This window comes from Nycticebus coucang, chromosome 9 (genome assembly GCF_027406575.1).
Source record: "Nycticebus coucang isolate mNycCou1 chromosome 9, mNycCou1.pri, whole genome shotgun sequence".
Lineage (NCBI taxonomy): Eukaryota > Metazoa > Chordata > Mammalia > Primates > Lorisidae > Nycticebus > Nycticebus coucang.
In genome coordinates this window covers 108,103,879-108,125,783 of record NC_069788.1, presented here as the reverse complement: position 1 = coordinate 108,125,783, position 21,905 = coordinate 108,103,879, and the positions used below count along the sequence as shown (strand labels likewise).

Below are 21,905 nucleotides of genomic sequence, written 5' to 3'. Positions count from 1 at the left end.
ACTGGTAGATCCCCCTTTGGGAGAAACTATCTTCCACTCCACTACCTGGAGAAGAAACATAAGCACTGACTTGGGATGGGATAGAGGAGGGGGAACTTGATTCAGAAGGATTTCTCTAAATGTCTATGCCTGGTCACTGTTGGTTAAGCCACATTAAATGCTAATGATGTTCAAAGGATGGCAGCAGCCAGCCAGCCCCTGACAGCTCTAGATGGCTGACTGCAGTAAAGGTTGAAGCATCTGGTATGGCTTTGGAAGACTAAGTACTGAGCAATTACAGATACTCTTCTGGAGCTGAGAACTGCAGAAACAAATCACTACTGCCTATCGATGAGACAGTCTAGATCACTCACATAGATGTCCACAGTAAGGGCTGGTACTCTGATGACCCTGGTTAGAATCAGGCTGCTGATCAAGGCCACACCATCCAGATAGCTGCCATAGCCACCTTGGTTCATCCACCCACCAGGTGTGGAAACACGTCTACCATTATGAACTGAGCACAAACGACATGTTTGTGAAGCAGAAGCTACCACTGCGTTCCAGAATTCTGACTCCTGCCAAAAGTTGGCCTGCTTATCTTACAGTAAAGGAAACCACTAGGCAGTGGCCCTGCTTATGCCTAGGAAATTATTACATTAGGAATTTGTTGCCTTCTTGGGGATATCTTTGGTATTTTGCTACTGCTGAACTTTTTCAGGTTTCAATGTTGATGATGCTATTCCAGTCCAATCATTTGACTCTACATATACCACTGTGGCCCCTGAAACTAAACTCTTCATGTTTTTAGTGTTCCGAACCATCTACAATCTAACAACAGTACATCTTTTTTTTTTACAATGGCTACCCAACCATGGGCCAACAGTCAAAGTTTTCAGAGGAACATTCCACACTCCCTACTATATATAGGCAGCTGATATTGTCAAACACCGAATAGTCCCCTCAAAAAAAGTCAACTCAAAAAGATTTCTGACTCGACTTCCCTCACCTCCTCCTGGTCTATACACTTTAGTAAAACAGTTCGGTCACCTAATGCAGTCATCCTCAGAGAGGGCTCTTTTCTTGGCCACCAAAGAAAAAGGTGTGGAGGGTTATATAAACCTATTTTGAACATTTGAGATTTTTCCCTGACCATTTCTGAACATGATTTGTCTTTCTTTTCCCCATCAAAAACAAACAAGACCAAAAAAAGGCGGCGCCTGTGGCTCAGTGAGTAGGGCACTGGCCCCATATACGGAGGGTAGCAGGTTCAAACCCGGCCCCAGCCAAACTGCAACAAAAAAATAGCCAGGCATTGTGGTGGTGCCTGTAGTCCCAGCTACTCAGGAGGTTGAGGCAAGAGAATCCCCTAAGCCCAAGAGCTGGAGGTTGCTGTGAGCTGTAACGCCATAGCACCTTACCAAGGGCGACAAAGTGAAACTCCGTCTCAAAAAAAAAAAAAAAAAAGATCAGCTGGGAGTGGAGTGGTGGTGTCTACAGAATTTAAACTTCATTTTAGTTTAGTTGCTTGGATTGTCTTATTGGAGTCACATGGTCCTAAAGCATAAAGATAACGATCACTTGGTTGAGTACACTGCTTTTCTGTCCCCCAACAGTGGTTTACATGTGTCAAGGTAGGAGATATCATGGGCCTCTGTCAATTTTCTAACAATGTCCTTGGCAAAAAGGTCTAAATATTGATAGGAGGTAATTGGAGAAAGGATGAAGTTGTAGGTACTAATTATATGGCAGTAGAAAGAAAGAAACAATGGACCAATAGTCAAGATTTTCTTTTTTTTATTATTATTAAATCATAGCGGTGTACATTAATGTGATCATGGGGTACCATACACTGGTTTTATAGACCATCTGACATATTTTCATTACACTGGTTAACATAGCCTTCCTGGCATTTTCTTAGTTATTGTGTTAAGACATTTATATTCTACATTTACTAAGTTTCGCATTTACCCTTGTAAGATGCACCGCAGGTGTAATCCCACCAATCACCCTCCCTCTGCCCATCCTCTCCCCTCCCTCTCCCTCTTCCCTGTATTCTTAGGTTATAACTGGGTTATAGCTTTCATACAAAAGCCATAAATTAGTTTCATAGTAGGGCTGAGTACATTGGATACTTTTTCCTCCATTCTTGAGATACTTTACTAAGAAGAGTATGTTCCAGCTCCATCCATGTAAACATGAAAGAGGCATAGTCAAGGTTTTTCATGGAACACCTTAGACATAAAGAAAAGGGAAACAGTGTCCCTCAGACTAGCACCAAAGACTGGCAAAACACTCATGGGTTCACATAAGTTATGTGGCAACTGATGTAGCATTCTGACCTGTAGCTGTGTTTGTCATCCCACTATGAAAACAAAAACTCCTGTGGACATGGCCAGTCTTGAACTATTTCCATATGTCTGATGATAACAACATCAAGTGCCAAACATGGACCTGATACAAATTATATGCTTCTCCTGACATCCTAGAAGCTCTTGGGTTATGCTTTGTATGGTGATTGAGTGATTGAGGCTGCAACTATTCATGGACAATGCCCATGTGACTGTGATGGTAATCTAAATCAAACTTGATGGTGATCCAAATAAAATTTAACAAAAAATCCTGGAGTGACTTGAGCTCTTTTAGGTAATATGCTAGTATATAAAGAAGAATGGGCCAGGAAATGTCTTTCCACTGGGTATAAGAGTTGCTTTATTTTTTCCGCATAGGGATGTGTGTGTAAATTATTGGCAATGGCACCAAAGATGAGAGGCAAATCTAACCTGTGCATAGGTTATTAACAGATTGCCTTAGACTGCATCCCAGCTATCTGAAATGAGCTTCCTTGGTCCCTCCAGGACTTATTTACAGATGGCTGAATCCAGGACCCCAGAGAGCATGGCTGAGGTAAATACTGCAGCCTGCTGCTTAGAGTCCCACTGATAAAAGTCTTAATTAAATGCTGCATGAGACAAGTCGAACATATTTGGTCCCTACCTCTGTCAGCCCAGGTAATCAGATTAGCCAAAGGAGTTGCATGTAAAAATCTGCTGGAAGCCAAGACAGTGTAGGATGGTGGGGTAAGACAGAGTGTTGGATGTCTCATACATCTACACATCTTTCTGGGAATGCAAAGAATGCAAGGCCCTGACTGTATTTCACCTAGACCATTTTTCAGGATTGTTTCTCAAGCAACCTTGAGAGATGAGGTGACATACTCCCTCCAGGAGAGAGAATAGGTATGTTTACTGTATGCTATAAACCGTAGATTCCCCAAGCTTCTTATTCCTTTGCTTCGATGCAACCCACCATGTGTGCAGTTGTCCATTTGCGCCCTCAGCATCACCCTGTGGGACCTGGAGGCAAGGGAAACTGCCTCCAATAAGCTGCTATTCATCCTGCTTCCTGTAATCAAGTCTTTTGTCTCTAACCCAGGGGTCTCCTATCTTCTGCCAGTAGTCAAAACACAGTAACAGGCTAATTGCTTAAATTCCAAGTAGTGCAACCCTGACAGTTTGTTTTCTTGCTTGTTTTATAACATCCTCTACACTAACTTTCTTCTCAGTGTTACTGAGAAAACCTGATTATCACTTGTTGGCCAGATAAACCAGCAACTTTCAAATTGTATAAAACTTTTCCTCCTTCCAACCAGAAACCAAATTAATACTTTTAATGCTCCGCTAATAAACTTTGATTATGCCTCAACCTAGCTTCTGAGCAGTACAAAATAAAGCTTTTTAAAAAATAAATCTCTTCTCCAGAGGACAACCTTCGATCTGCTTCCTGGAACTCCGTCACCATTCCTGGACACCCAAACTATCTCTGCTCTAAAGGATGAAGGCACCCAGTTAGGAACATTCCCCTCTGCTGATGCCTTCAAACCACCGTGCAGAACAGGAACTCAGGCCTTGGTAAATTCTGTACCAGGAATTTCCCAATTCTTTGTGACATTCAAAGCACCTTTAAAAAACCACAATTTGGGGTGGCGCCTGTGGCTCAAAGGAGTAGGGCGCCGCCCCCATATGCAGGAGGTGGCGGGCTCAAACCCAGCCCTGGCCAGAAACTGCCCCTTCCCAAAAAAAAAAACACAATTCGACAGCCAGGTGAGGCACTCCAGTATAACCTGGAAGAAATGAGCATTGCTTCCTCAGATCCTAAGAGCTCCACTATCCCAACCAGAACACAAGGACTCTTCTTACAGCGCCCACACTTCGCGAGAGGGCAACCACTCGAAACCTCAATTTCTCCTCCGCCTAGGCCCCCGCCCCACCTCCAGTGAACCCCCGCCCCTTCGTGCCCTCGGGCCAATCAGAGGGCGGCGTTCTTCCCTCCCGGTTGCCATGGTGCCCGCGGATTCCCTGTCACTCACCAGATGTGCCGCGGCTCTTCCAGACGGTGGAAGCGGGTGGCAAAGGACAGTAGCGTCACCAGGGCCAGTAGGGCCCACCAGCCGGCCGCCTCGAGGCGCTGCGAGCCCAGAGCAGACCGTTTGGGGCTTGGCGCTGCAGCCTCAGCGGCCACGTCCCGCCTCGCGGGCCTAGCCGCCGGGGGTCCACAGCGGCCCCTGCGGGCACGCAGCTCGGACCCTGCCAAGCCTCCGCCAGTGGCTGGCGGCATCCTCCCCCTCCTCAAGATCACCCTCCGGCCCGGAGGCACACTAGGTCTTGTCAGCCGTCCCGCCAAGAAGTCACGAAATGGCGGCTCGGAGTGCTCTGGAAAAAGTAGTTCCCTGCGCCGGCAACGGAGCGCAGAGCCCCGGGCGCCGGGCGGGGCGGACAGCGTGGCGGCCGCCCGGGCCGCTAGGAGGCGGCCGGTGGCGCAGAGCATGTCGGGACCGGCAAGGCAGGGAGGCCCGGAGGCCAGACGGGAGCGGGATGGACTCAGAGGACTGCAACTCCCAGCAGCGCCGGGAGGCGGGGCGTGGCAGGAGGGCTGGGCCGGACGGAAGCGACGGGAAAGATCATTCTAGTCCAGTCGCCCTATCCGGACGGCAGTTAAGGGTCTGACTCATCGGGGTGTCGCTGGGTCTTACTCGTGGACGAGTCTCAGGCGCAAAGTGCGAGATGCAAGCGGGGAAGGTCTGTGCCACGCATCCGGGAGAGGGACGCTAGTTAGGAACACGAAGAAGGCCTGGGGGGGCGGGGTCAAAGGTGAGCCCCTCCGCCGGCCCGCAGCTGACGACTCCCAGCGTGCAATGCGCCGGCCAAGCGCGCTCTGCGTCTGCGCGCTGTTTGTAGGTGCAGGGGGTCTTCGGGAATTGGAGGAGAGTAGGTCCCTGGTGAAGTGTGTTGGGCAAGGCGGCTCCCTGTTACCACTGCACAACTTCCAAACGTCAATCCTCGCCTCCCAGATCCGCACAGCCGTACGTGCTGCTCTTTCGTCCGATGCGTGTTTGCATTTTGAGAGAGCTCGAGGGGCGAGGAGAGTAATCGCAGTCCCTGGCTGTAACAAGCACTTCCCGGGGTCCGTCCCAGAGCCATCGTGTTAATTCTGATGGAACGGCCCGAGAATCTGTGCTTTTGTTAAGCTACCCAGATGAGTCTTACGCGCACTTTGAAATTTGAGAACCGCTGTCGTAACACGAAGGAAAGCTATGCGTTAGGTGAGAGATAGCGTCACCTTAATAATGTATAGCCCTCCAACTTCCAGATGAGATTTTAGGAGTCTTTTTCTAAACTCACATGTAAGAGATGTTTAAAACCTGAGCTCAGGAGTTGGAGATCAGTCTGAGTAAGAGCAGATCCGGTCTCTAAAAATAGCCGGGCATTGTGGCGGGCGCCTGTAGTCCCAGCCATTTGGGAGGCTGAGACAAAGAAGATTGCTTGTGCCCAAGAGTTCGAGGTTGCAGTGAGCTATGACAGCACGGCACTCTACCAAGGGGGACAAAGTAAGACTCTCAAAAATAAATCCTGACGCGGTAGCTCACTCCTGTAATCCTCGCACTTTGAGAGGTCGAGGAAAGGAGGATCACTTGAGCTCAGGAGATTGATACCAGCGGAGGAAAGAGACCCCATCTCTTCTAAAAATGGGAAGAATTAGCCAGGCTACTTAGGAGGCTGAGTCTGGAGGATCACTTGAGCCCAGAAGTTTGAGGTTGCAATGAGCTATGATGAGGCCACTGCACTCTGGAAGGAGGGGGTGGCGCGACAGAGCTAGACTCTGTCTCAAAAAATAATAATAAAATTAAAAAATAATGTAAGCGTTAGTAAACAGTATATAGTTGAATTGGAAACACGATTCTTTCCAAGAGTGGTGATAAGATAGATACTTGGGCTTAAAATTTAGTTCTGTAAGTGCAAAAAGGACCAAAGAACTGTTTATGTAGTTATCACTGGTAAGAGAACCAACAAAAATTGCCGGCTCCGTTCGGCTCCAGCCACATACACGAGGGTGGCAGGTTCCAACCCAGCCTGAGCCAGCTAAACAACTGCAACAAAAAAATAACTGGGCGTTGTGGTTGGCGTCTGTAGTCCCAGCTACTTGGGTGGCTGAGGCAAGAGAATCACTTAATCCCAAGAGTCCGAGGTTCCTGTGAGCTGTGACGCCACGGCACTCTAGTGAGGGTGACATAAGTGAGACTCTGTCTCAAAAAAAAAAAAAAAAAAGAAATTGCCTAACAGTTCAGGTTTCCTACTTAAGGGGCATAATGGAGAACAGTGACATTCACCATGCCTCTGATCACCCTCAGTACAGGTCAAGGGTGTAGCATTTAGTCATTAGGTAAGGCATTTCTTAAGGATTCTAAGCTAATGTCTGTCACTTTCTAGTGGTCTGTCCCTCACCAGCAGTTTCTTTCTCTTGACCTCAGGGGTCCCACCAGCTAAGCTAGGTAAGGAAAGGGATGTGTCTCCAAATAAAGAAGATCCAGTTGTGGCCACCCAACTGTTCCTCTTACAAAGGACACTTGCCACCTATTGCCTGATATCTGTGCCAGAAACATCTTTACTGTCCCCATAAAAGGTACCTTGAGGACAGATTGGGATTCCTGGGCTTGGAAACCACCTTAGGAGGGCCTGTGTTTCCATTTGTGCCCTTGCCCACCTAGAAGACTAAATTATTAGTGCAGGGATAGTGAGAGCAAGATCAGATAGCAACTTGGTGTGCAGTGCAGGGGCAGGGGTGGGGGGGACAGGGGGTGGTGACAGAGGGAAGAGGGGGTCTCAGAAGAGTAATAGGAGTGATCTGAGAAACTCCATCAAGTCCTCCCTCAAGGATGTTACATATGTTGGGAAGATTCATGAGTGCTGATCACTGGCAACTCTTTCCCTGGGTCTTGCTTTGAAATACTGATTACCCAAGAAGTACCAGAGAAATTACCTTTGAGTCTCTTAAATTTTCGAGGTCACACACTCAGCTGCCTCCACGGGCTTGAAGGTTAAAAAATTGAGAAAAGTGGGCCAGGCATGGGCAGTGGCAGACCCAAGAGGGCATATGTAACTGGCAGGGGCCATTAATCTGCTCCAGTCAATTGCTGCTACTCAGGAACCCAAATCCACTGTCTCCACATATTTTAAAGAAAAAACAAGTCAGGTGTGCTGTGTGTACCTACAGTCCCACCTACTTAGGAGGCTGAGATAGGAGGATCAGTTTAGCCCAGCAGTTTCAGGCTACAGTGAGCTATGATGATGCTGCCACACTCTAGCTTGGGCAGGAGACCTCATCTCTTAGAAAAAAAAAAAAACAGACAACAGAATTTATATATGAAAGGTCCTGATTTATAAACATTGATAACTAGTTGAAACACTTAAACTTCTGTGTAGACTAAATAGGACACTTCTGAGGGCCAGATAGGATCCCTGTGAACTGCCAGCTTGCAACCTCACCTTTTTGGTGAATGGGTATATCTGTAGCTGTTTTTACATGGCCAGCTGAGAGTCTGGAGGACTGATAGTTGGAGGAGAGGTTGAAGGAGATGGGCACCAAAACTTAAAAAACTAGAGTGTTTTGTTCTGCCAATGCTGGAAGGAGCCTATGTCATCATAGAACTGGACATTAAAGCTGGCATACCTGCAACCAGCCACTCTGTCACACACACCACTGCCTAAAGCCAGGCCATACTGTCTGCCCAGAACACCAAACCTGGCTCCACCAGGAGCATAAGAAACTTCCCAGGAGTTGGAAAGAGATGCCCTTTCCACCCGGAATCAAAGTTCCCCTGACGCCTGTCCGGTCCAAATTCCCCATTGGCTCATGGGATCCAACCCCTCAGGCTTCCTTCCACTGCCCAGCAGCTTTGTGAGAGGGGACATTCCCTGAGGAGGCCAAGGGTAACAACAGAACCATGACTGAGTCTACCAAGGTAAGGAAGGCTCTCGCAGGCTACCCCTTTGGGGACCACTCAGCACAATTTGAAGCCAAGGGACTTCCCATGACTCCCAGGGGAAATCAGGCCTGAGTTGCTCAGACACAGGCCTACAGAGGAAGTTCTGGCCGAATGAGAGGAAGCAGTATGGGCTTGGAGCCCCCCTTGCCTTAGGGCTGATTCCTCCTCACCAGCGGGTGCACCTGAGGCTGAGAACTCACCAAACACGGATTAACGTGCCCCTTTGTCCTCTCTCTCCTTAGCCTATCCTCTATTCCTATTTCCGGAGCTCCTGCTCATGGAGAGTGCGAATTGGTAAGAGCTGTACCTCCACCCACCTGGGTGCCTGGGTGGGGTGGGATGGAGTGGGGAAGCCCTGGGTGCGGAGCCCAGGGATGGAAAGGGTGCTACGTCAGGTAAGACTTTCCCCCAGCAGCCAGCATCCCCTCTCTCCTGGAGCCTCCATCCCTGAATGGCACCTCTTGGAAGGGGTAAAGGGGTTGTTTTTCCTCTTGGGACTGCCTCTTCTCCCAACACTGCTGCTCTCCAGAGCCCTTGGCAATGATGCTTAAAGCAGGATCACAAAATCCAAAGGTCCCTGGTAACTGACAGGGAAACAGCTGGCCTCCTTCAGTTTTTATTTGATCTGGCAAATTAAACAGAACTGAACAGTGGTCAAACACAGGCTTGGGGGAAGTAGAAACTAGGGCCCTCTGGTTTAGTCTCTAGACCTTTCCCTCCCTCAGCTACAGCCCTTGGCAAAGGTCTTAGTTGTAGCCGCTCGCACTGAGAAAAAGCTCATGTTCCTCAACCCTAGGAGGGAGGGACTATTACTGTTCTCATTGTACAGATGAAAAGACTGAGGCACAAGAAAGTTAAATAACTTGCCCAAGATTGTTCAGCTACTAAAAGGCAGAGCTGGAATTTGAATCTCATAGTCTGGCTCCCGAATCCACGTTTTTAATTACTGCTTGTCAGATGAGGAAACTGAGGCTCAGAGGCCCATGAAAGTACTTGCCCAAGGCCACACAGCTAGCAACTGAATGGGATGAAATTCAAACTGGGGTAACCTGCCTCTAGCACCACCAGGCCCTAACTGCAGAGCCATCCTCCATGACTCTTCCCCTACCCTGCAGTCACTTGGTTCTTTTTTTTTGAGACTGAGTCACATATGTCACCCTGGGTAGAGTGCCATGGTTGCCACAGCAACCTCAAACTCCTGGGCTTAAGCGATTCTCTTGCCTCAGCCTCCAAGTAGCTGGGACTACAGGCACCCGCCACAATGCCCAGCTATTTTTTGTTACAGTTATCATTCTTGTTTAGCTGACCAGGGCCAGGTTGGAACCTACCACCCTTGGTGGATATGGCTGTCAAGTCATCACTTGGTTCTTTCTGAAGTCAGTAAGCCAGAGCCCTGGATGCCAGAAGAAACTTTCCTACAAGAAGGCACCCCTGTCCCTGGATCCCAGAGCCTCTGCTGTAGGACCTGCGTGCTGTGGCCTCTCCCACTCGGCCTCAACCACCTTTCAGAGTGGTTTTTCCAGAGTGGAGATGACAAGCTTGAAGGGGAGCCTGATGTCCTCCAGTCCCCCAGGCTCTCTTCACACTATCACACATCTCCTTCTACTCCCCTCACCCTTCTGCCCCTGCCCAAGACTGGCTGTCACCACATTTTAACTCCCAACATGCTGGCACACATAGGCAAGCACACATTCAGTGTTATGTGCTAGGGGTGACCTAACCTTTTTTCCCCTTAGCTTGCCAAGGGAGATTACCAAAGGGGATAGAGAGGAAATCTGGTCACTGAGGTCACAGAAAATGCTCCAAGACCACCAAAGAGCCTGATGCCCCTCTGGAATTTATAGTAAACAACCCTGAGAACAGAGAGAGTGGATTGGAAGGACCAATAAATAAACCACTACACCTGCACATGAGAGAAAAACACAAATTCAGGTGGGGGGAAGTGGGAGGAGGAAAGAGGAGAAGGAGGGAGGGAGGGGAATGGGTGTGGTCTCACTTAATGGGTACAAAGCAAGGGTGTTCAGCACATCGCCTGGGTGAAGGACTCAACTACAACTTGAACCTTACCTAACAAATGCAAACAATGTAACCTAATCATCTGTAGGTTAACATTAACCTCATATTGGCTTGCTGCCTGTAGCTCAGTGGCTAAGGTGCCAGCCACATACACCAGGGCTGGTTCCAACCCAGCCCAGGCCTGCCAAACAGCAATGACAAAAACTACAACAGCAACAAAAATAGCCAGGCGTTGTGCCAAGTGCCTGCAGTCCCAGCTACTTGGGAGGCAGAGGCAAGAAAATTGCTTAAGCCCAAGAGTTGGAGGTTGCTGTGAGCCCTGACAGTACAGCACTCTACGGAAGGTGACATAATGAGACCCAAAAAAAAAAAAAAATTCATATTAATCTGAAATTTTAAAAAAAGAAAGATTTTTCTCCCTCCCAAAAGGGATATACTCTGTGTGATCACCTGAGTGACCTTGGCCCTTAGATACCTATTGAGGGAATAATTGCACATCTCCAACAAAGACACTCTTCTCACCATTGTTTAAGACCCTAGAGGGCCCTGGAGGGGTGGGGGTGAACAGAACACACCCGTGCTGTCCTCTAGGAGCCCACAGTGTGCCAGGGCACACACCTTTAGAGCACCACCCGGAGGGCATGAGGTCCTGTTGGGGTTCCAGAGGGCAAGAGCTCCAAGAGTCAGAGGTGAGCGAGGCAGAGCACCACGTACCTGTGGTAGGGGGTCAGAGGATGTCAGAAAGCTGGAGAGAAGCTGGGTTCTGACTACATGGGGGTGTTGAGAAACCTCCCCATGTACAGGCTCATGTCCCCCTGGAGTGGAGCCAGAGGCTGTCCCCTGACTCTGCTGTCTGTGGTCTCTCCTAGCTCTGGCCTTGAAAGGCATCGACTACGAAACGATGCCCATCAACCTCGTAAAGGACGGGGGCCAACAAGTAAGGAGGCTGTCCCCAGGTCACAATGTGGGAATTGGAGGCCTTGGAGTTGTATCAGGTGGGGGTGGGGAGGTCTGCCCCTTAGAAGTGAAACTGTGTCCTGTGATGCCTCTGATTGGAGCTGGCTGCTGGCTCTCCCTTGCAGGACAAAGTGGGATACTCTGCCACAGTAGGAGCCTTGTGAAGGGTGTAGGTTCCCGGCTCTGTACCACAGCCTGGGTGTCCGGGGCCAGACCCCTCAAGGACAGATGGCAATTGGGTCCTTGCCCCATGCTGGACCCTCTGGCTGGCTGGCTCGGGTAGGTGCCCGGGTGGCCATGGTGGGAAATGCACATAGCTGGGCCACCATGGTGAATCCTGTAGCTCAGCAGCTGCTGGGGTTTGGGCCTCTGCGTGGATCCCCAGGGAAGGGTTCTACGCTAGCCAGCCCAGGCCCGGCCACCCAGCCCACTGGGGCCTTGTCTCTACAGTTCTCCAAGGAATTCCAGGCATTGAATCCCATGAAGCAGGTGCCAGCCCTGAAGATTGATGGGATTACCATCGGCCAGTCAGTGAGTGCAGAGCCTGGGGAGGCCTGTCCCCTGGGGAGGCCCCTGGGTAGACCATTGCCCTCAGTGAAGACACCTCATATCTCTTGCTGGCCCGTGGGCCGCTAGGGTACCTTGCACATAGGAGGGGCTCCATAAATACTTGTCGAGAGAGGCACAGGTTCAAGCACACGGGCACCCACATTCTGCCAGATAAGGTCCAGAAGGGCTCACACGAGTATGGGGAGTGTGCTGGCCCTGTCCTCCCAGATCCAGGAGTCCCGACCCTCTCTCCTGCCTCACTGCTCCCCTCTGGACAGCTGGCCATCATTGAGTATCTGGAAGAGACTCGTCCCACGCCACGACTTCTGCCTCAGGACCCAAAGAAGAGGGCCAGTGTGCGAATGATCTCTGACCTCATCGCTGGTGGCATCCAGCCCCTGCAGGTGTGGCACCTGTGAACATGCACCCCATACCCCTCACACACTCTTACCTGGACACTCAAACCACTGGTGGCAAGTGAGAGGCTGCAGTGGGAGTAGGATGACCGGGGGACAGAGAGGGACTCTCAGGGGCTTCAACCTAGACCACATGGCAGAAGGCAGGAGGGATCCCAGAAATCAGCCACCCAGTGGGTCTCCAGTTGCATTCTGAGGAGCCATAAGTTTCCAAGGACACATCTAGAGGTACTCGAGGTGGGGAGAGGGCCAGGGTGGCAGGGGGAGGGCCTGAGCAGTCTCTAACCTGAGACTGTATCTGTCATATACTGGGATTCTCATAGGACATTTTTTTTTTTTTTTTAAGTTTTCACCAGTAAAACAATTCAGTATAAGACAGTTCATCCATGCTAACTCCTGACTTTGAGAACAAGGAAATAGCCCCAAGAAGATGGAGTGACTTTACTGAGTCACACAGCTAAGTGGTAGCAGAGCAGGGACCAAGCCTGCACCTTGGGACCCATGCACCTGTGTCATTTTTTTTTTTATCAAAGGAGGTTGAAGCAGACAGACATCTCCATTTTATAGATGAGAAAACTGAAGTCTGGAAGTTAAAGGGCTCCAGGGGTGCAGAGATAGAACCAGAATTGAAATTGATGAGATCCTGTCCCATGCACTTCCCTCACCCTCCTCCCCTGGCTTACCTTACTTGTCTCCTCAGGAGGAACCAGGCAGGGGAGGAGCACTGGGTACAAGGTTAGGGCCACATAGTCATCAGGTTAGGGCCACATCCTGTGTTCCTACTCTTACACATCTCTGACAGAATCATGTGGGTTTCAGACTACCAGGGCATTGGGGCAGCTGGGAAGGTGGCTGCTGGGTAGGCTACCTCCTCCAGCCTCAGGGCCCTGATGGTAGGAAGGAGCTCAGAGTCCAGGTCAAGGGATAGGTGTACAGCCAGGGGCAGATGGAAGGAGCTTCCTGAATGGGCTTAGCCAAAGGGAAGCCTGGCTTCCAAAGCAATCACAGATCTCTCTTGGGCTACCCAGAATCTGTCTGTCCTGAAGCAAGTGGGACAGGAGAACCAGCTGACCTGGGCCCAGAACACCATCACTTCGGGCTTCAAGGGTGAGTTCATACTCCAGAAAGTGCCCCAAGGTGATGCCTCAGAGAAATAGCCCTCAGGTACCTCAACCTCCCAGGCTGCTTTGGCCTTGACAGTGGCATGGATGAGGGCAATGCTGGGGAGGCAGTGGACTGGCCCGGCATCCACACCTGGCCCCAAGCTCCAGCACTTTCAGGAACCTCAGTACCTGGGGCCCACAGCCCTGCAGAGCTGCCTGTCCCCCCTCTGCTTCACCACCCATCCCATGCCAGCCAGGAAGCCAAGGCCAGCACAGGCTTGTCCACTCTGGTGGGGGGTGTGGGGGCTGGACTTGAGAAGCCTGAGGGAATACCAGCTACTTTTCCTGAGACTTGGCGCCACATTCCCACCAGCACTGGCCTGTCACTCAGGCACCCATTTCATAGACATGGAGGCCAAGGCCTACTGAGGCCCATTTCTCCTTTCTGTGCCCAGTAACATTACTCACATGGCCTCCCCATAGCTCTGGAGCAGATCCTACAGAGCACGTCGGGCAAGTACTGTGTAGGAGACGAGGTAAGCTGTCCTGCCCACCCAGACCTGCCCACAGCATCCTCCTGCCTCATACCTCTGGCCATCACCTCTACCACTTACACTCCGCCATCTCTCTTCTTGGCCAGGCACAGTGGCTCATGCCTATAGTCTAGCACTCTTTTGTGTGTGTGTGTGTGTGTGTGTTTTTTTTGGTTTTTGGCCGGGGCTAGGTTTGAACCCGCCACCTCCGGCATATGGGACCGGCGCCCTACTACTACGCCATCTCTCATCACTGCCTGGCAGACAGGGTTTAGAGAAGGGGATTGTAGGGGGACCTCTGTGCCAAGCAGAACTGACTCCTAGAGAGCTGCTGAGCTCACCCCTATAAGACCATCTTAGGAGGGAGAGAGGTCCTCAGATAGAAGGCTGTGTCTCCAAGATGACCAGGGGAATCTAGGCATCAGTTGTGGAGCTAGAGGAAATGATTTTTCAGTTTCCTTCCAACTCTGAGATTCTAGAATCCCGTGCCCTTTACTCCGGCAGGCTAAGGCCCTGGACCACCTGTGGTTCCAGGGTTCCATTCCAGTTCTACCTGCCCCTAGGTGTCTCCTCTCTGTTGGGGGCCCTCACTCAGTGCCTGGTGATGGCAGTTCTTAATAAGCACAGTAACATCCACCAAGGCAATCAAACCTTCTCTGGCTACCCATAGAGCTGGTTGTCAGGGCAACGGGAGAGTGGCCAGGGAGAATCCTTTCATCTCTGGAGGACAGACCCAGGCAGGGCAAGGGCAGACGAGGGTGGGGGGGTGAGTGTAAGAGCCAAAGCAGAGGGGAACAACAGGGGCTGGCACTCCCTCAGCGAGTGAGTCTGGGGTGCTGACCCTGATGCAACACCCCCCCAACCCTCTTTCAGGTGTCCATGGCTGATCTGTGTTTAGTGCCTCAAGTGGCGAATGCTGAAAGGTAAGAGAGAGCCCCACCACCCTCCCCTCCCTGGCTCTGCCCACAGTCAGGGCCCCTCCTTCAGCTACTGACGCAGCATCTCATGCAGATTCTTCCCCAGCTGACCAGTGAGCCTACTATGACAGGCCACACCAGCCACTTTGGCCTGGAAGAAATGAGTGCAATGCCCTTACCATGCCCACTGCAGCTCAGGGTTATGTATATAGACAGCCCCTGCTTCTAAGAGGTGGCGGCTCACCTGGTGTACTCCTAGGAGCACCTGCCACTTGTCTCCAGAAGTGATGTGTCTGTACCTGGCAGTGAGCTCTGCCTCTGCTTTTCTCCATCAGCCCTCCAGCAGGGCACAGATGAGTACCTGTCTGCAGAAGGCCTCATGCTAGGAATTAGGGATATGGAAATGTGTGGCACATTCCCTGTCCTCAAGGAGCTCATGACATGGGGAGAAGGACACTCTGTATATGTAAATACCTAACAGTCATTGCTAGATAGGAATAGTAGGTCATAGAGATGCCAAATGATAGTTCACAAGACCCACTCATCCCAGAGAGCTACCTATGAATGCGCCCCGCACCCCCCCAGCAGAGCTGCTTTCCTTGTCCTCTGGACAGCCCCATGGACCTCGTCACACCCTGCCTGTCTGTTCCCTCATTGCCCATAGGAGACAGTCTTCCTGTGTCCCTGAAAACCTTGGCTTAGAGCAGCAGTTCTCGACCTGTGGGTCACAACTCCTCTGTAACAATGAAAATACATCGCAGCATTAGGAAGGCTGAGAAGCACTGGTTTAGAGGGTGTTTCTCTTCTACAGGTTCAAGGTGGATCTCACCCCCTACCCTACCATCAGCCGCATCAACAAGACGCTCCTGGCCTTGGAGGCCTTCCAAGTATCTCACCCCTGCCGGCAGCCAGATACACCTGCTGAACTGAGGGCCTAGCTCCTAAACCCTGCCCTGTTGGCACAGAGGCAGGAGAGGAACACAGAAGCAGAAGCTGGGTAGGCTGACAGGCTGAAAATGAACACGTCATGACTGGGGAGGCAGGACACTTGAAGTCTAGCCCCTGAATTTGAACTCTAGCCCTAGACTGCCTTCTTGCTGAACCTCATCTGCTTCAGTCCCCTCATCAAATGCATGTGGGATGGGAGTTGGGAGATGTCAGGAGCAGGGTAGGCAGAAACATTATCTGCTCTCTGTGTCATGAGGTGTCAGCAAGAGGAATGTGGATTAAAGTGCCTGGCAACTATACCATAGCCCTCTTATGCCTGACTCCAAAGAACATCCAGACTGAAATTTTGTCATTAAATTGAAACCCAGCCCTCCACCTTGTTTAAGACTGAGCTGGGTTCTGCAAGATGAACACTGTCCCTACCTGGAACCCCCTTGTGCCTAGACTAGTAGAGGAAGTCAGCTACCTTGCCTACCCTGTCACAGGCCTGGCCCCTGAGACGTAAGGGCAAGGAAAAGAAATTAGCCCAAAAGCCTGTCTGGAGAGAATCAGACAAGGTCTGGAGAGAGGACAGAAATAAGAAGCAGGAAGGAAAGCATCCAGTAGCCAGCTGAGCTCCCAGGGCCAGGAATGGGCCTGACGTAAAGTATTCTACTCCAGCACTGAGAACCACGCTGGCCCTCAGCTCAGTCCCCACCTACAGAGGCAGGACTAGGTACTCGTGAAATCCGGTCATGAATGGTCCTGGGAGTGAGAGGCAGGGTCCCCCCTGGCACTGTGAATAGCTGCTGACCAGGCCAGCTCAGGAGACCAACCAGGCAGCAGTTTATCAGGAACTACCCTGGAGGGAGCTGGTTCCCATGCTTGGCAGTGTTCATGTAGAACCAGGGCCAACCTGTGGCAGAGATGTTGTAAGGAGATTGGGGTGGCACCTGGGGTGAAACAAGATGTCCTTTTATGACCCCCCACATGAGATTTCATTCACCTGCATGGCTGAGGTAGACAGGGAATTAAGGTCTGTGTGTCCGATCAAATGGAAGCCACTTGTCTCAGCCACAAATCTTTTTACCCTAGCCCCAGTCCCAGGGCACTGAGTTCGCCCCTCTCATCCTAAACTCCTTTGTGGCTTCCTTTTCTCTCTTAGTGGACCTGGATTCCAAGCTCTAGACTGACCAAACCACTCTTTTTCTTGAGGCAGCTTTGTCCTGACAAAGCCAAAGAGAATTCAAGCAAAGGAGGTGGGTGAGACACAGCAGTGATGAGGGAGACCTACTGGTACCTCCTGTCTGCCCTGCTGCCATCTGAACCCTTCTCAAATTACTCCAGACTCGCCCAGCTGGATAAGGCTCACCTGGGCTCTCCACAAGAAACCTTTACTAGAAATAAGAGACTAATCTCCTCAGCCAGGAAATCAGAAACCATCACCTCCTGATTTGAACACATGAAACTGAATGAAGGTGATTAAAACTCTTGCAGTGGCGGTGCCCGTAGCTCAGTGGGTAGGGCACTGGCCATATACACCGAAGCTGGCGGGTTTGAATCAAGCCTGGGTTTGAATCAAGCTAAGCAACAATGACAAATGCAAAAAAGAAATTTTTGTATTGTAGTCCCAGCTATTTGGGAGGCTGAGGCAAGAGAATCACTTAAGCCCAAGAATTTGAGGTTGCTGTGAGCTGTGACACCACAGCACTCTACTGAGGGTGACATAATGAGACCCTGTCTCAAAAAAAAGAAAAAACTCTTGCAGGTTTTAGAGACAGATGAGCCCAGGGAAAGGGAGCGTGGGCCCACACTTCTGTTGTGTTGCTACAGCTCCATGGCAGGGACCATCCATGGACCTGGAGAGGTGGGGTCAGAGAAAGGCACCAGCAGGCCCTGGGCTAAGCTTGGACAGGATTCTCTGCTTCTCACCCACAGGTACCCTTGGGAACTAATCTAAAAGGATTTTCTTGGAAGAGAGAGAATTATATAGAATCCATATCTAGGAAACAGACAAACCTGAGACCTCTCCCCTGACCCGAATGATTTCTAGAGAGATCTGGGTATAATGAGGGGACAGACTATGACTTTTCCTAAAGAAACTGCCTAGCTAGGGTGGAAAATCTGCAGCCTCAAGGTCACATGTGGCCTTCCAAACCCCCAGTACAGCCCCTTGACTGAATCCAAATTTTACAGAAAATACTTTTAATGAAGAGATTTGTTCTGTGAATTTTGGATTCAGTCAAAAGACCACACTCAAGGATCCAGAAGGCCACATGTGACCCCAAGGCCACAGGTTTCCCACCCCTGGGTGGCTCTTCTACTCCAGCTAGTAATGGACTTCCCCTCCCTCTGTTCAATCCACTAACATGCAGGTGACTGCCATGGAGGTGTGATTGGGGATATGAAAGACCTGTCCACTGCTCTGACGGAGTTTATGTCCTTTCACTTACTCCTGAGAATGTAATTGACCAGCTCCAACTCTGCTACTCAACCTTGTGTATCTGTTGCCTGTCCGCCTGTTTCAAGATGACTTCTAGGAGTTGACATATTTATTTCTTTTTTCTTTTTTTTGGAAACAGAGTCTTACTCTGTCACCTTGGGTAGAATGCTGTGACATGATTGTAGCTCACAGCAACCACAAACTCCTGGACACAGGTGATCTTGCCTCAGCCTCTCGAGTAGCTGGGCTACAGGCACCTGCGACCACACCTAGCTAGTTTTTCTAATTTTAGTAGAGATGGAGTTCTTACTCTTTCTCAGGCTGGTCTCAAACTCCTGAGCTCAAAAGATTCTCTCACCTTGGCTTCCCAGAGTGCTAGGAATTACAGGCATGAGCCACCATGCCAAGCAAGTTAACATATTTCAACTCAGTAACATCTCCCTCTTAGAGTACACAGCATAAAAATACTAATCTAATTAATTGGGGCTCTATCAGCCTTCATGAAACTGGCGGCAAAAAAAGAGGTGATACACCTTTTATTTAACAAAGATAAAAAACCATCCCTTATCTAATGCAAAAAACTCATGTACATATTTTCCTGTAGTTATGATCCTATAGTTTTGATGTGAAAAATCAGTCCTGGGTGCATAGGGAGGGCAGGGAACAGACTCCCTTTGTACTCAGCATGGACGCACCAGTGATGCTTGGAGTCTGAGATATTTCTCTGAGGCCCCTGTATTAGAGCTTTCCAGAGAAACAGAATACTGGAGGTGGAAGGGATTGAGTTATTACATGGATTTGGCTTATATGATTAAGAGGCTGAGAAGTCCCATAGTCTGCATATATTGCAGTCTGCTGTCTGCAAACTGAAGCCCCAGAAAAGCTGGTGGTATAATTCAGTTAAGTCCAAAGGCCTGAAAACCAAGGAAGCCAATGGTAGAAATTCTGATCCAAGGGCTAGAGAAGATGAGATGAAGTGGCCACACTCAAGCAGAAAGGCAGGAAAACAGGGGCAGATCTTTCCCTCTTCCACTTCTTGTTCTATCTAGGCACTTAACGGACTGGATGGTGCCCACCTGCATTAAGGCAGACAATTTACCAAGACTATAGAGGACTAAACATCATACTTACTGCAAGAGCCACCAATATCGCATGATTATTTATGTTGTCGCGACATAAGACCTCCTACCTCCTATTCAAATGTTGATCTCATCAGAAACACTCTCACAGACTCACCAGAACAATGTTGAATCTAGGTGCCTCATGACCCAGTCATATGGACACATGAAATTAACCATCATACCCCTCCTTCTTCATCTTGCTTTTCCCCAAACCTGTTTTTCCCCAGATCTATCCTTCTCCACAAAAACAGAAATGTGTCCAAGGTTAAGAAACTTACTCAGGGCTCCTTTGAGGTGACTCTCCTGGAAAGTACTGGGCTTTTGCAGGGGTCCCACCATCAATTACGTGCACCATCCAGAGAAAGTGACTAAATCTTTCTGGCTCTCAACTACATTGGCTTTAGGAGGATGACAATCCATTCTTATCTCATGATGCCTTTGCAAATAAGATTTTTGTATTTTAAAAGCTAGAACCTACGACATGAGAGCTCTCTGCATGGTCCATAGCATGATCTTCATGACATTCAGGGAAGGGTCCAAGAGGGTAGCCAGCCACAGTTGTACAGGAAGGACATTTCAATTTAACCATAATACAAACTGGTTCCAAGTCCAGGGCTGGGAACCATTCTTGCCTCCCTCTTCACCCAGAACCAAGGGGAGAGCCTCAATTCTCGAAGGCCTACAACAGCTTTTCTGGAATCTCTTCTGAGCTTTGGAGACTGGGGCTGTGAAGGAGGCAAGGAAGCAAGGGAAATAGAATTGGGAGGGCTGCAGAAAGGCAGACCCAGAGAAGCCACCACTCAGGATTAACCAAGAGATAGAAAAGGAGGGGGCTTAAGGCAGGCAGTGGTAAGAGAGGCCCTGGCCTCACTGATGGCCACAGCTCATGAGAGAGGAGGGGCAGTCTCTCCGGTCTCTAGGTCTGCAGTTTTGAGTCAGAGTGAGGTTGTCTTATGTTTCCAGTCCTGGGCCTCCATAGAGTCCAGGTCATCAACATGGTCAGCCGCCCTGCTGTTCAGGAATGTAGAGACCTGAGATTTTCCCAGTTTCAGCCCTACCCTACAAAGCACCCTCTTACAGGAACCTGTGGCTGGTTAAATGAGAGTGAAGAGAACCCCTTCTTATTATCAGGGAACCTAGCTGTGGGCCAGGGAGTAAGATGGTTTAGCACTTCTAAAATATCTTCCCAGCATGAGAGCTGAATTCCCTCAAGCCCCTCAAGGGTTGGCTCCTGACCTACCTCCATTATTCCAGGACCATGAAGTTTGACCAGGCTTACTCCATGAAACCATGTTAAATTGAAATGTCCTTCCTATACCACTGTGGCTGGCTACCCTCTTCTACCCTTCCTTGAATGTCTGTATCCTATCCTATAACTCCTCTTTTGGGAGACCCAGATCTTAAAGGAGCAAATACTCCCTACGTATGCAGACTTTTCTCTAGAGGTCAGACCAAATGGCTTCAAGGCTTAGTGATATTTAGACTTCTATAAAGTTTTGAAAACTACCTTCTCTGCAAGTTCCTCAAATCTGCAAATACATTCTTATTTTCAGAGGTCAGATGTATGTTCCAATTCAAGAAAGTCATGTGCTGCTCTAACAAAATACCTGGGACTGGATAGTTTATAAAGAACAAATATTTTCTTATAGTCTGAAGGGTGGGAAGTTCAAGATCGAGGCAGCAGCTGGTTCAGTTGCTGGTGAGGGCCCAGTCTGTTTCCAAGATGGTCCTTGCTATGTCCTCATGTGACAAAAGGAGTAGAAGAGCAAAAAAGGGCGTATCTAAATTTCCTGTAGTCCTTTTGTAAGGCACTAATCTATTAATGAGGGCAAGGCACTCATGGTCTCATCACCTTGACCCAGCTCTTAATTCCTAATATTTTGCTATGAATTTAAAAGCCGATGAAAGAGCTATTATCTTCTTAATTTTTTTTTTTTAAGAGACAGAGTCTTACTTTGTCACCCTCCATAGAGTGCCGTGGCATCACAGCTCACAGCAACCTCCAGCTCTTGGGCTTAGGTGATTCTCTTGCCTCAGCTTCCTGAGTAGCTGGGACCACAGGCACCTGCCACAACGCCCGGCTATTTTTTTGTTGCAGTTTGGCTGGGGCTGGGTTTGAACCCGCCACCCTCGGTATATGGGGCCGGCGCCCTGCTCACTGAGCCACAGGGGCTGCCCTATCTTCTTAATTTTTAATACATTTTTTGGTGTTTTTTTTTTTGAGACAGAATCTCACTATGTCACCCTCAGCAGAGTGCTGTGGTGTCACAGCTCACAGGAATCTCAAACTCTTCGGCTTAAGTGATTCTCTTGTCTTGGCCTCCCAAGTAGCTGGGACAACAGGTGCCTGCCACAACACCCGTGCTATTTTTTTTTTGTTGCAGCTATTGTTGTTTTAGCTGTCCTGGGGCGGGTTCGAACCTGCCAGCCTCGGTATATGTGGCTGGTGCCCTACTCACTGAGCTATGGGGGCTGCCTAATTCTTAATTTTTCTGATCATTTTAATTAAGAGGAACTCATATGGATTTATTGAATACTCTTCTTTTTAAGATGAAGAGGAGAGATAAAAGGCAAATAATTTAAAATACAAATCAGGTTCACTAAGCTATAACTCAGTTGTT

At 49.5% G+C, this 21,905-nt stretch overlaps 2 protein-coding genes across 5 annotated transcripts in view; one reads left to right on the top strand and one right to left on the bottom strand.

The window, feature by feature from the left end:
- The window catches only part of POMT2 (protein O-mannosyltransferase 2), a 55,927-nt gene extending 51,010 nt beyond the window's left edge, over positions 1-4,917 (bottom strand). Inside the window, exon 1 of the mRNA XM_053601130.1 lies at positions 4,349-4,917. Within this exon, the coding sequence (XP_053457105.1) occupies positions 4,349-4,806 (458 nt within the window). The 5' untranslated portion in view covers positions 4,807-4,917. The remainder of the gene's footprint in view (positions 1-4,348) is intronic.
- A 3-nt stretch (positions 4,918-4,920) lies between these two features.
- GSTZ1 (glutathione S-transferase zeta 1) lies at positions 4,921-16,038 on the top strand. Of its 4 annotated transcripts, none has more exons than XM_053601137.1 (10): positions 4,922-5,057; positions 8,189-8,278; positions 8,545-8,596; positions 11,188-11,255; positions 11,726-11,806; positions 12,103-12,228; positions 13,269-13,347; positions 13,827-13,879; positions 14,750-14,799; positions 15,605-16,038. In XM_053601137.1, the coding sequence occupies exons 2-10, from the start codon at positions 8,261-8,263 to the stop codon at positions 15,729-15,731; spliced, it is 654 nt and encodes a 217-aa protein (XP_053457112.1). In that variant the 5' UTR covers positions 4,922-5,057; positions 8,189-8,260; the 3' UTR covers positions 15,732-16,038. The 4 variants fall into 4 exon arrangements, with proteins under 4 accessions (XP_053457114.1, XP_053457112.1, XP_053457113.1 ...); XM_053601138.1 differs by having other exon boundaries at positions 4,991-5,129; XM_053601139.1 differs by lacking the exon at positions 8,189-8,278 and having other exon boundaries at positions 4,921-5,057.
- The last annotated feature ends 5,867 nt before the right edge of the window (positions 16,039-21,905 follow it).

Bases quoted from the DNA above. Each gene is read 5' to 3' on its own strand.
- GSTZ1 (XM_053601137.1), top strand. The intron at 11,807-12,102 runs GTGAGTGCAGAG...CCCTCTGGACAG, and splicing joins GGATTACCATCGGCCAGTCA to CTGGCCATCATTGAGTATCT. The intron at 12,229-13,268 runs GTGTGGCACCTG...TGGGCTACCCAG, and splicing joins GTGGCATCCAGCCCCTGCAG to AATCTGTCTGTCCTGAAGCA.